This window comes from Fundulus heteroclitus, chromosome 10, assembly GCF_011125445.2.
Source record: "Fundulus heteroclitus isolate FHET01 chromosome 10, MU-UCD_Fhet_4.1, whole genome shotgun sequence".
Lineage (NCBI taxonomy): Eukaryota > Metazoa > Chordata > Actinopteri > Cyprinodontiformes > Fundulidae > Fundulus > Fundulus heteroclitus.
The window spans coordinates 9,087,394-9,101,819 of record NC_046370.1 but is presented as its reverse complement, the minus strand read 5'-3'; the positions used below and the strand labels follow the sequence as shown (position 1 = coordinate 9,101,819).

At 40.5% G+C, this 14,426-nt stretch overlaps 1 protein-coding gene across 1 annotated transcript; it reads right to left on the bottom strand.

Moving 5' to 3' along the window:
- Window positions 1-2,105: 2,105 nt before the first annotated feature.
- LOC105928194 (C1q-related factor) lies at window positions 2,106-14,026 on the bottom strand. Its single transcript, XM_012865342.3, has 2 exons — window positions 13,119-14,026; window positions 2,106-3,500 (listed from the first exon to the last, which is right to left on the bottom strand). The coding sequence occupies exons 1-2, from the start codon at window positions 13,743-13,745 to the stop codon at window positions 3,321-3,323; spliced, it is 807 nt and encodes a 268-aa protein (XP_012720796.1). The 5' UTR covers window positions 13,746-14,026; the 3' UTR covers window positions 2,106-3,320.
- Between the last annotated feature and the right edge of the window lie 400 nt (window positions 14,027-14,426).

The window sequence follows — 14,426 nt, the reverse complement described above, 5'->3', positions numbered from 1 at the left end:
AGTCTGTTTTAGGTCTCTGTATTTTATGGGTGATGAGGTTCGTGGCTAGCTAAAAGCAGCATGTGTCGTCTTTCCAGAAGGAGAGCACGCTGTGTCCGCAGCCAGTGAGTATTGTTTCATCCTTTTGACCTTAGATATGTCTCAGACTGAAACGTTTTATACTGTTAATAAGATATCGTTTATAAAGTGTGACAATGTTGAACAATTCCAGTTGTTAGTTACCGTTACTGCTATAAAATGTAGTTTACTGTTATAAAATGTAAAGAGGTTTATGGGTAATCCTCTGAGCAATATATTCACTGCATTAAGAGAGGGAACAGTAAAGGTGTAATTTTTGACCTGTACTGATGAAGTTTTGTTGAGAAGGGCTACCTGCTTACTATATTACCTTAGCAAAAGTTGTGCTGCCCAATGTTAGACTTGTTCCCAGAACTTCTCCATAACGACTTCCCCTTGTTCCTAATCCGGTTTGTTGGATTCATTTAAAGGATATCAAGAGAGGGTGTCAAATTTGATACCCTCAGGGTCCAATTTTTAATTTTTGTAGAGGATGTAGTTCTGTTGGCTACTACAGGCCATGACCAGCCAGCAAGAGAGTCATAACCTCTAAGTCTGAGACCATGGTCCTCAACCACAACATAGTGGTTGGATCCCTTTTGGGTCGGAGGTAAGTCCTTGCTTCAGACTGAGGAACTGAAGTATATCGGTGTCTGGTTCTTGATTGATGGTAGGAGGGAGATGGGACCTCAATGCAGACATTTCTGCAGTATGTTGTGATGAAGAAAGAGTTTTGCCAAAAAACTAATTTGTCCGTTTACTCTCCAATCCTCACCTATGGTCATCATGACATATGGATCATGACAGACAGAGCCAGATTCTGGACTGAAATGTGATAAGTGACTGAAATGAGCTTCCTCCCTAGAGTGGCTGGCTTAGCTTTAGAGATAGAGTGAGAAGCCTCCCGAGAGTTTCACAAGGGGAGTGGGATGTCTGGAACTCCCACCTAGACTTTTTGCCCCCATGACCCAACGCATGGGTGAATGGACGGAGCGAATTAATGTTTGGCGATGCGAACGACACATTTAGAGTGATGCGAATTGGGCAAATAGCGCAAAGTGAAACTGCGAACAGCGCTGTGGATGCGGGAACAGAGAGAGGCGAAACTGCTACTGGGCACGGTGGAGGCGCGACTAGAGCGAAACAAAATTCTGCTCGAGTTCAACCATCTCAGCTTTTCTGTCAATTTGTGTCACGTTAAGGGTCCTCCTATGCGCAGATTGTTTGTGTGATTGAGGCAAAATGTTAATTGACCAACAGCAGATGATCAACGTGAAAAATTCACCTTGTTTTCGCGGTTGGTGTAAAGTTAAGAGGTAACCTAACAAGTTGGCAAATTTGGCCCAGTTGGTAGCACTGTTGTCTTGCAGTAAGAAGAAGAAGTCCTGGGTTTGAACCTTGGCCTGGAGATTTTGCATGTTCTGCTTGTTTGGGCTCTCTCAGGGTACTCTGGTTTCCTCCCACAGTCCAAACACACTTACCTGACTCCGCCAGATAGATTTGCTCCGCATATCCATCTGGAAACCTTCCGTTGAAGTAATTTTGGGAAGGGGCGAAAATACTGGTTAGCTGATTGGCCTATGTTGGTGATAGACGGGCCAAATAAACCAATCAGATTCGTCGTCGCTCGTAACAGAGCAACGACGAAAGCACAACCACAAGCCAAGCTACTCTTGCTGCTGCAGGTAAAGGCTCATTTAAGGGACTTTAGTAAAGGCTCGTTAGCTCAGCAAAGAAATGCTCTGTAATTCTGATAAAACTTGCTCGATAGCCGCGCTAACGCTAGTTTCATCGGCTGAAGCCGCCATGTTCTTTAGACTGAACTGTCGCTTCCCGTTGCGTCACACCTCAACCCGCCTCAAAGCCAACGCTGATTGGACGTTCGTTTGGTGAACGGCTCCAAATTTTCTTTAACGGAGGGTAGCCAGACTGATCTGCGAGTGAAACCTTGAAAGCTCGCGAGATCAGGATGGTCTCACGAGGCTACAAACACACACACACACCCCTAATCTTTAGGGGTGTGTGTGTGTGTGTGTGTGTGTGTGTGTGAGTGTGTGCGTGTGTGTGTGTGTGTGATGGACTGGTGACCAAACTGTCAGATCTGTGTTTCCATCTCAATACAGTACCACATTATATATTGTCACTAGGTGCTAATCGACTTGCCATTAATGTTATAGGTTGACTGGCAACTAACGAACCACCTGTACAATCCAGTTTGGCAAATAATAATGGTTTAAGGGACTTTTGGTTGTTTTTGTTTTGTTATTTGTTGCACAGCAACCCAAATTTGCCAGTACATTAGGGCACAAGGTTGCAACTAAGGCTAGACTTGCTAAAGCCTGCTTGAAAACCTTTCAGAAATGATTGCGCCCAGTTATAGTTTTTAATTTGTAATCCATGACTTCCTGTTTTCCTTGAGCATAAACATATAACACAGAGACCTTCTGCAATATAGAAAAGGCAGCAAGAGAGTAATGCTATTGGCATAAACGTGCCTATATCTGCAGTCTTAGCAAGAAAAAAGGTTAAAACAAGACATCTAGAAAAGCAGATAAAACCACCACAGTACACTGTGAGAGAACCGCAGCCATTTTTGTAGGCTTATGCTATTGCGTTTAAGGAGGAATTTATTTTAAGGCTTTTTTCCCACATCTTCATTAGGGGTGCCAATAAAAGCTGTAGGTGCTGTAATGTAAGCCTAATATATGTATGACAAGCTTTTCCAATTCATTGCACTGAAACCTTTTCTCTCTGGCATTCAGACATCATAATCTCATCCCTATGTCCATTATTTGATAAATTTCTTGAGGCAGGATTCCTCCTCCACTGATGCAAAACATTTTTTTATCACACAAACAGCATGTGAAAGAAAAAAAACATAACCTTAACATAAACCCAGAGAGCACATTTACAAACACTGAGACCACCACAACTGTGGGACTTCCAGAGTTGAATTTGAAATGACAGCTAAGGGATGATGGCGCAGCCTCTCTGCATTTTCACAGTTGTTGCCGCAGTCTACGTGACACATGTCCATAATGTTAGCAGCATAGGCACCCAGTATGCATGTAGGACGGATGGAAATAGATGATGAGATTAGCCATAACTACAAATCCGCAGCGTGCATCACTACATTACTTTAAAGACTGTGGATCTGTGGCGGTGCCATTGACCTCACTGCAAGAGTGGCCCCGTGGAGGTCAGAAGGTAAATGTCTGCCGTCTGGGATCTTTCACCTCCGAGCCCCCTGTCTAGCCCGGTTGTCAGTCGGCGTAGAGGATGAACCCTGAGAAGGTGCTGTATTTGTTGCTGTTGCCCCCATGAGCTTTGCCCCCGTCCAGTTTGATGAAAACCTCATCACCTGCATCCAGATGAAGTATGACACTGTTGCTGGCATAGTCATAACTCTGGTCTTGGTCTTGGGCGATGGCACTGGCCCTGACCTAGAATATTGAACACAGAGAGATGCAACGATAGGTTAGAGAATAGAACCAGCTACTGAATACCAAAAGGCCTTCCGTGTGTGAAAAGGACATAAGTTAAGAGGCAGATATCAGAAGATTGATCTTCTACCTGATCCTTTTCATTCAAGATGCATTGATTTGGGAGTGTGTATTGTTGCGTGTATGAATTTTAAAGTTATTTTTTTAATAAAATAAATAAATAAATAAACTGAACATTCAATAATAGGATTGGGGAAAAAAGTATTTGCCCTCTGACAATTATTTCTGTTGTTGCCTTTTGTCACTCTTACATGTTTCAGATCATGAAAAAAATATATTAGACAAAGATGAGCTAAAAAAAATAAAACATGGAGCTTTATAGTGATGATTTCTTTTATTGGAGGGGGGAAAATTATCAAGACCAATCTGGCTCTTTATGAGAAGAATCTCCCCTTATGATAAATCATGACATAACTGTGACTAACCACATTTTTTTTGGAAAGCTGACTTAAATTTAACTCGTCACAAACATGCCTGATTGCTGCTGAACCAGTAGAATCAAGAAATCCCTTAAATATAACCTATATGACATAAAGTAGGCTGAAAGATCTCAAAAAGCAACACACCATGCCTTGATCTTGTTTAAGTCAAGAAAAAATTAGATACTAGGTCCGAGCCGTTATTCACAAACAGAAAAGTTTGGAAATAAATTATGAAAATTACGTGCATCAAAAGGTTGGTGAGTTTCGAAGCCAAAACAGTGTTGACCATGGTCTCTCTCAAATTTGCCAAAGCATCTTGTTGATATCCTGTCAGGTTCGTGGTAGGACAGAGAAGCAGACAAAAGCTTGGGAGGCGCATAATGAGTGGAAGATGATTTATTATAAAAATAAACAAAGCCTACAGACAGTCAGGGAAAGGGGAACCAGGAACATGGCACGGATGAAGGTGGAGGACCTGACAATGTGTGTGACAGAGTTGTCTGAATATATAATATAATATATTATAGGGAACAATTAGGTGAATCAATTAGGCACAGGCGAACCGAGTAAAACAACTAGGCTGCAGGAGAAGGAGGACAATGAAGGGTAACAGAACCCAACAAGGAACAAGATAATGGCCAGACATGGAGAAAGGATCTAACTAAACTAAGAAGGAAAATATCTAATAGAACTACCGAACTAATAAATAACAAACTAAGATAACTAAAATAATAAAGAACAAAGCTATCTAGACAGGAACAAAATCTAACAAATACCAGAATATTTTATTAACATAAATACTGAACAGAGAACTAAACAGATGACAAAAGGATCTAGGGATGAACAGTACCAAATAACCAGACTGCTGGACCCCCAGAGAGCTATCATAAATACATAAACTTTTGAAGACTGATGAGACTGATGAGACTAAAGCGGAGCTTAGTGGAATGTGTACATCCTGTTACATCCAATGTAAAATTACAGCAACGTTTCAAAAATGGAACATGTCAAACACGACATATAGTCAGACATGGCGGAGAATGTTGAGCCATCAGTTTGTGATCTGAAGCTCACGGCCATTTGGGTTATATAGCAGGACAATGATCCAAAGCATACCAACAAGTTCACCTCTGAATGGCTCAAAGCATAAAGGGTTTGAAGCGGCCTAGTCAAAGTCTGGAACTGGCTGTAAATGCTGTGAAGTGACTTTAAACAGGCTACAAATCCTGGATTAAAACAATTCTGAAAAAGCGAGAGGGCTCATTGCCAGTCATTGCAAACGTTGGCAGTTGTCGCCACTGGTGGCACAACCAGTTATTAGCGTTGGGCGGCAATTATTCTTTCACACAGTGCTATGTTGGTCTCAGTAGCTATTTTCCACCATTGGAAAAGTGCTTTTGCTTGGGCTATCTCAGTCTGATAATACATTTGTTTGCCTGATGATCTGAAACATTAATTTGTAACAAAAAAAAAGCAAAAGCAGACGAAACCTGTAAAGGGTGGACTGCTTTTTCGCAGTATTGTACATAAAATCAAACATAGCACAATGTTGCTATTAAAAATAGGTGTAAAGCTAAACTACACTGACCTTGTTAACAATTTATCCTTAAAGTGAAAAGGGTTTGATGTCATTAAAATAAAATTTCAGAAAAGTAAAGCCTGTATTAAGGAGTTTGACTTTGTGTAAGTATGTCCCCTCTGGTGAGTATGTTGTTTTTATCTTATGACTCAGCTCAAAGGGTCAGGCTTGAGTCAGTGTGCCTGTGAGGTATAAAGTCAGTGCATACTATCCCTTTCCCTGATCTTCTACTCTTTCGTCCTTGTTCTGTAGGGGTGAAGCGCTGGAAAAATGTCATGTTTTGCCACATATAAGTGTCACATATGTCAAAACGGGGTAATTACGGATGGTGTTGGCTTCGGAGCATCATCCCCAAATTTGCTCGCCTGTCTGGGGGTAAGTTCCTTAGCATGTATCTGCCTGAAGACAGATCCCCTCTGAAGCTTTACTGCAGCTTTACCACGCCATCCATAAAAGTTTAATCCGTGCTCTGACAAAGATTGTGACGACAGGTTAGCTTAACCAAAAATAAAAACTTTATCCTCTGTGAGTTGTGGAGAGGCACGCACAGTTTGAGATGGAAACGTTACGGGACAGATGACTGCATGATGATTAATTCTTAGGTTTCCTAAGCTTCCTGTGCTTCAGCAGCACAATATCTACCACTGACACACAAATAATATCTAATGGAAATTCTGATTTTCTACAGGTTTTCTGCTCTCTGTGGAGTAAGAGATCATCATTGTGTCATTTCTTTTATGCTTTTACATCACAGAGATGAGACATATTTTCATCATCATTCTTGCTACTCTTGTATTCCTGTAATTTTCATTATGTACAGTGCCTTACAATAGTATTCTACCCATTTAACCTTTCTAGAGATTGTCTCATTAGAACCACAAAACTCAATGTATTTCATTGGTAATATATACGATAGATCTAAAAATAGTATGTAATTGGGAAAAAAACAGGATACATGATTTTAATGGTGCATTCCATTTGTTCTCAGTAGTTTTTACTGGCACGGCCTCTAAAGTTGGCATTATGAGTCGGAAAGTAGGTGCAACAGGATTGTACCTACTTTGACATTCATGACGGCTGCTACTCGCAGCAAAATTGAGTAAAGCCTCATACTTTGACTGTTTTATTTTTTTACTGCATTATTTATATAACATTTACCCAGTCGTACAGGTACTACTTTTCAGTATCCTTCAGACGGGGCGTTTCAGCTTTGTTTATTTGCACAAAATACCGCGTAGAACAGCAGTATTGTCATTGTTATTGTTTTAACAACAGTAGCCATAGTGTCTAAACCAGCAATGGAGGATCACCACCTACTGTTTAATGTTTCATATTCAGTTGAACAGTTCAGGACGGCTTTTAAAAACGAGAAATATTTTGCAATAAAACGTGACTTTAAAATGCACTTTATGACTTAGGCTGGCCAAACTTGTATGTTTAGCAATGGCTTTGTGCGAACATATATGTTTTTTTCTTACTGTTCGACAAGTGGGAGATGACTCAATCTGCAACTCATTAGTTCCGACCTACAAGGCAAATGGAACGCACCTTATAAGCTTTTGACAAATAAAAGTTTAAACGAAGTGACATATACATGCATTTAGCCTCTCTGAACTAATACCTTCTAAAAAGTCATTTGGGGTACGTCTCCACCAACTTTACACATTTGGAGACTAAAATATTTGCCTCTGCTTTCTTTTCAGAATAGCCAAAACTCAGTCAGATTGAATGGGGATTGAGTGAACATGTTCAAGTATTGTGTCTGATTCTCATTGGGTGTTGGTCTGGGCTTTGACTGGGCCATTCTAATACATAAATATGCTTTGATCTAAACCATTTCATTGTAGCAATGGATGTATGTTTAGTTTCAGTGTTCTGCCCCCACTCCAGTCTTTTTTTTTCTGCTTTTGTCTATATGGCTTGTGGCAATTTACAAACAGGAATTTTTCCTGCTTTTCTTAACAATTTCATTCTTTCCGCCACTCCTTGATCAACCAGATGAAAGGTTTGATTTGGGCAATCCAAAGCTAACAGTTGTCTTGTCAACAGGTTGAGCCTCATGAGCTGTAGATCTCTTAGCTCCTCCAGAGTTGCCAAGCTTCTTGGCTGCTTCTCTCTCTTTGCTCGGCCTACTAAGATGCTGCCGTCTTATTAGGTTTGCAGTTGAGCCATGCAATTTTCATTTTTAGACGACGGATTGAAACATGTTCTGTGTATGTTCAGAGCTTGCACTATTGTTTTCTAACCTGAGCCTACTTTAAATTTTCTTCACATATTTCTCCTTACCTGTCTGCTGTGTTCCTTGGTCTTCATGATGCCTTTTATTTACAAATGTTCTCTGACAAACCTCGGATGCCATCATAGCAACACTGGTTTTATGCCGAGAATAGAGATTCAAGATTTTATTCACCAAAAGAAGGTAAGTGGTTGCACTGGACTTATTTGGGCATCACAGCAGAACTGAGTTGAATGGAAATGAAAGCAACACTTTTCAGCCTTTGATTTGTGAAAAATGTTGGCAACCATGTATCACATCCCTTCTACTTAAACCATGCAATTGTTTGTGTTGATCTGTCACATAAAATCCCAACAACATGCATTCAAGTTTGTGCTTGAAATGGGACAGAAAGTGAAAAAGGGTATCAATACTTTTACAAGGCTCTGTAGTCGATGAAGTCCAACTTTGAGATGTATCTCTTTCCTATTAAAACAGCTAAATTACCACCTCAGCGTGTCACCAGGTTCTGCAGAGATCCGGTAAATGACCCATTCATTTAATTCAGGTGTGCTGAACCAGGGAGACATCTAATACATGCCGGACACAGATCCCCTGTGGTGAAGAATTGCACACCACTGAATTTTCAATGTCATAAGAAAGCTCTGGCTCAGTGACTCTTCCCTGGAGAGACAGCAGAAAGACCATGATGGGTTTATAGTTGTAAAAATGATGCTGTCTTGTACAAGTAGCAGCAGAACAATATTCGCGCAAGCAAATTCCTGGAGCCACGTAGTGTTGCACTGTAGAAATAAAAATCTAAAATAATATCAAGAGATGATCAATAATTACACATAATTAATCATTTAAATAATTTGAATAAAACAGATTTCTACTAAACAATTTATTATAATTTTCAAATCACAGTGACGTGGCTACATTGTTTATGTCTGATATGACATTTAAAAAACACTTTCTGAATGCAAAAACATAATAGTTTAGGATTATTGAAGTTAGTTTGTGTTAGGCGGTTATAAGTAGTCAGTATCTTACCTTTATTTAATAACTTTCTTTGAATCTTCTTTTGATGTTAATCCAGATTAGTGTGCCCTGCAGGCTAAACCTAATTGCTAGTCCAGTCGGGACCAACACCCTATGTAAACATTTACAGTCTTGAAACAACCCCAGCCTAAAAGAAGTCATGGTGACTCATGCAAATGCTATTTTACGTGCTTTTAAACTATTTTCATGTTTTTATTGGTCGATTTATTTACACAAACAAAAATCAAGGTTGTAGCTAATTTCATACAGGATGTAATCGCCGCCCAGAGAGGAATGAAATCAACAAATGTTTTTGAACAGCTGTTTACAGGCTTTCAATATCCGTCATGAAAACAAAATTAGCCATATCTGACAGATTTTTCTTTAAATTACATGTCAACATAAGTTTGATCTAAATCACTAAAGAAAGTTAACTTTGTTGTCCTGTAAATATCAAGATGAATATGGTTAAAAGAAACGACTAGTCCATGCTTTATACCCAGTTTCATTATTCAGTTCTTCACCATCAAGATATGCTGAGGTGGCATTTTTAATTTGACTCAGACGGTGCTGATTCCCTATGAAAAGTTACCCTGTTCATTTCTTATTGATTAATTATTACATGAAATGGGCTTTTCTAGGTCAAAATAACAAAAATCATTTATTTTAGATCATACATATAATTGAATAAAGTATCAACTTGTGGGGATTAATGTGGCTGTGTTTGCTCTCACGAGGAATGCTCTCATTCTACTGAGATTATCTCCCATTAAAATTGGAATGCCATCAAGCCTCCAGTAACAGAACGCAGTGAAAATAAACCAGTGTGACTGCCCTACAATATAACATTTGTGACATGTCTGTCAGTGTAGAGAAAACATTATATGAGCTGCTTTTGTTTTATGCCTTATAATGTTTGGCTCCTAAAGGACGGAGACATTAACACCTTGCAACTGATGTGATCTTATTTGACAGCAAAAGGCTTTTTCAGAGCACTCCATCTTTCTTATTCTATTACTACTGTGTTGTAAAGCGATTGCAGTTCTTCACTAAAAATGATTACTTTCATAAACAAGACACTTTAAGAATGGCTGGATCACACTGAATTTAGGTCTGTGCTTACTCCCTGCTCAGCCTGTTGCAGCCTGGATGATATGTTTACAAGTGTCGATTAAATGAACATGTTGTTTGGTTTGCGTCATCGCCTGCGGCCCTTTAGGACATTTACAAAATCACCCGTGAATTTAGCAAATATCATGAATCGATAATCAAACGCTTTGGCCCGACAGGCAGCCTGATAACGCATGCTGGCACACCAAGATTCCATAAAGCTTGTTGTATCTTAAAGGGCAACCGCTTTGAACTGGCCACAACCCCCGGGCTGTTTTCTGGGGTGTGCTCAGCAGAGATAGAGCTGCACTGCCTCCACTCATTTCAACGTGCACATCTTTGCATGAGGTGCAAAAATGCACAGCTATACATACGGGCAGAATGCCAGTGTGGGTCGTCATTACAACAGACTTTAACACCACACCAAGTCAAAAATAATTGTGCACAAGAATACCAAATTAAAGGGGGCATATCATGTAAAATCCACTTTTTTAGCCCTTAAATGCATTTTGTTGTGTACCTGGAGTCTCTAGGGATGCAGAAGATATGAATGTAGTCATTGCATGTGCTGCATTGAATAATATGAACCAACAAGAATATAAAGATAGCTTAAATCGGAGGCAACCGGACTTTCGTTCGGTTCTTTCTGAAAACGTTTCGACACCTTACAACGAGTTTTTGTCAATTCTGGTGGCTCGCACTTGAGCAACCTGCATTTGGTGCGCTGCTGTTTTTAATGACATGGAGGCCAATCCTTCCAGGCGCATTCTAAGTCAGATCCAAATCAAGTGGTGGGTGGATAATTGATTTGCATCTGACTTAGAATGCGCCTATAGGAGGATTGGCCTCCATGTCAGTAAAAACAGCAGCGCACCAAATGCAGGTTGCTCAAGTGCGAGCCACCAGAATTGACAAAAACTCGTTGTAAGGTGTCGAAACGTTTTCAGAAAGAACCAAACGAAAGTCCGGTTGCCTCCGATTTAAGCCCCTTTGCTATCTTTATATCTTTTTTGGTTCATATTTTTCAAGCCGTTCATTTTCTCTCTTTTCTATTACATTTTCTGTAACTATTGTAACAATTTCTGTAACTATTGTAACAATATTTGCAGCGGAACTGTTAAACAAGATCATGTCTCACAAATCTGCCATTTTCAGTTGTCTGAGCAATCTTGTAGTTCAAGCGGAAGGATGCCGAAGCTACACGTGGATAAGTCAAAATGTTTTGTTGTTCATTACACCGTCCCCCCAGCATGCTCTAAAAATGGCCCAACAGGGGGAAGTGGAACGCTCTGCGATCTGGAAGGGGGGCGGGCGATGAAGTGCCTCCTTTAGATTTAAAGAGACGGCACCAAAACGAGTTGCTCTCAGATGCACCTGAGTACAGATGTCAAAAGCTGGAATGTGGGGGTAAATCAACAATGAATTCAGACCAAAGCAATGGAGTTTCACTTTACATCGACTACAACTGAATGATTTCAATGTAAAAAGGAAGAATTAAAAAGCAACATATGCTCCCTTTAAGGCTGCCTGCAATCTGCTTGCATCTTTCCCAAGCGAGGCCACCATGCTGTACATTTAAGGATTCAATGATTTAACCTTTTCATGCATAATGGTCACTTCAGTAGGGCAGCCAATCAAAAGATGTTATCCTGTGTGTCAATTTGTGCTTGCATGTAAGCTACTTTGTTGGACTGTAATGTGTTACCCCAATACACTGCTACCTACTAGGTAGACCGTAAATTAACAAGAAAAACAAATAGCAAGTAATAATTTATCCATCAAAGTGGACATCATGCATCACTGGCTATATTTTAACCAGTGGCAGTTCTTGCATAAATGGCTTCCATGGCAACTCCCTCCTTTTGAGTCCATTGCCCATTTATTTTGTTTTCACGAGCAACATAAAGGTTTGTTAAATCTCAAACTTTGTTTTAGATAGCCTAAAATATAATTCCTTAGTGCTAAAGAAGAATCTATGAATCAATGTCAGCATCATTTGACACCTGTTATAAACTGCTGTATTTTCCAAATCATAGAGGTGAGCCCAATTTCTCATTGACTAGACTTGGAAGAAAGCAATAGAAAAAACATTTGAGATGCAACTGAAAGATAACTGTTTTACTTTACTTAGGGTACGAATTGCTTCCCTGATTAATTGAGCCCTATCCCCCTTTTGAAAAACCTTGACTGATTTCAACTGAGATTTTTTGTTTTATATTATTCTGGGAGATCCTTGACTGTACTATGCTTTGGTTACTAAAGATACTAAGGAGGCTGTGGATTTGCTACCTGACAAACCTCCTTGTAAAAAAAAAAAGAGAAAATTTATTTAACATCAATAGACATGTAAGGACCAATATAACTACTATAATATCTAAATTATTTATATAGGTTTGGAGGAAATTGCAATTATCTGTCCATTAATCTGGAGATCATGCATTACTTACTATAATGTGGTACAAATTGTTTCTACAACCCTAAATGTCTCTGCGTTAAAACTGTACCTAACTTACTGTAACACACTATGTATGGAACCAAACTATATTTTTTGGCACGTTGGTTAAATTGAGTGAGTTACAGGATCTGTCTTTTATGTGTCCATCACATAAAGACCTACAGGTGTGGTTGGACAGCTAGCATCTAAGTGGGATGAGGATAATTAGAGAGACAAAGTCTGTAAATGTTACTCAAAAAATGAAGGCTAAGAATATTTCACATGAAAAGACGATGGAGCTCAGGATGCTGATGGAGATAAGGATGTTTACACAACTAAAGATACTCAAGAAATAAAGTTTGATTGATTTATTTAGTCAATTAAAAGCAAGCTTCAGATGCTGAGGAGCCGAATGAAACCTGTTCTTTTTTTAGAGATTTTTTAAGATAGAGAGCTGAATGAGAGTGTAACATTTTTAACAACATTGGACATGCAAATGGTAAAATATGAAGCAAACTTTATAGTTATCACTCAGTTATGAATTTGTAACATACATATTCCTAATTATGAACACATGTCCACACGACTCTATATATAAAAAGCTGAAACATATTTCTTGTCTGATAATGATCTAAAACACTACAATTATCCGGACATATTTACATTTTAATTGGAGGATTATGTTCTTGTAGTTTAATAAAGCTATACTTATGCCATTTCGTAAAAGCAGCAGACGTTTATCAGAAATATCACCCACCAGGCCATTTTTGATCAAGTCAGCCCACATGCTTGTGCCGTCTCCTCCTCTCATCAACACGTTGTAGATGAAAAAGTAGGTTCCTGGAATCTTACAGGTGAACTTGCCCGTCTTGCCCTCGTAGTTTCCCCCAATGTTAGTCACCACATCGTCGAATCGCAGAATGTCATAGCCTTCTTGGGGGTTCCGTAGTCCCGCGTAAAACGCCACTCGAGGGGTTGTGTTGTAGGTGGTTGTGCTAACCGCCCCGAGGATCCCAGTTCGGACCATGTCTCCGCTGTCCCCCGGTGGTCCCCTCGGACCTGGTGGACCTGGTTCTCCAGGAGGTCCCGGAGGTCCAGGTTTGCCTGGCCGTCCTGGTTTGCCTTGTGGGCCGTTTGCGCTGTAAGTAGGCAGCGGAGGGCCGATGCTGTGATCGCTTAGGTCTTCCTGATTGTCCACCAAAAAGCCACTGGTAGATGTGTCCGTGTGGATACCCGTTCCTGTGGTGCCCGTGCTGGGGAAGGGGTCGCACACCATCCGGCAGGTGCCCAGCATCTCATAGTGGCTGGCGCTGTCATCCGTGCCACCGGCGCCGACAGAGCTGACGAGCACAGGGATGAGGACCACCAGGACCAGGACCAGCATGACCCCCACCGCAGCTGCCACCAGGGTCTTCCGCCCGATGCTCAGCCTGGGAAGGGGCTGCGCTGCCAGCCTGGAACTCTCTGGGGCAGAAATGGTGACTGTGGGGCGTGCGTCCACCCGGCAGAACACAGACACGAGGAGGATCTCCGACGGTGGAGATGATGCTCAGGGGGGAGAGCCGGTGTGAATTCTGCGAGTGTGTGACAGAGCTGCGCGGGAGTGGGGAGAGAAAGAGAGGGAGAGGAGGAAGGGACCAGAGTGAGCCGAAGGAGAGAGGGAAACTGAGAGAGGAGTGGAGGAGGAGAGAGCATGAGAGAAAGAGATGGAAAAAAGAAAAAAGGGGAGAAATGAGTGAACAGCAAACACTCACCAACTGATTCAGGGCCGATGGAGCACTTTATTTTTGGCTTTATGTAAAACCAGAGACAATCTGAAGGAGAAGGATAAATACTAAACAATTTAGAAATATAACTGATACATTATGAAGGAGATATTTACTTAGATAAATTGTTACAGAAACTGACATGGGGCATTTTACAATACCATTACATGGCTATCTAATGTGTCCAATTTTCCTCTGTAGCAAACTCCTGTCTTGCTAAAGCGGTCATAACCCTTAAACCTATTCACCAATTTTCCTGCTACAATCCCAAACCTCAGTGTATCTCATTTGAATTTTAG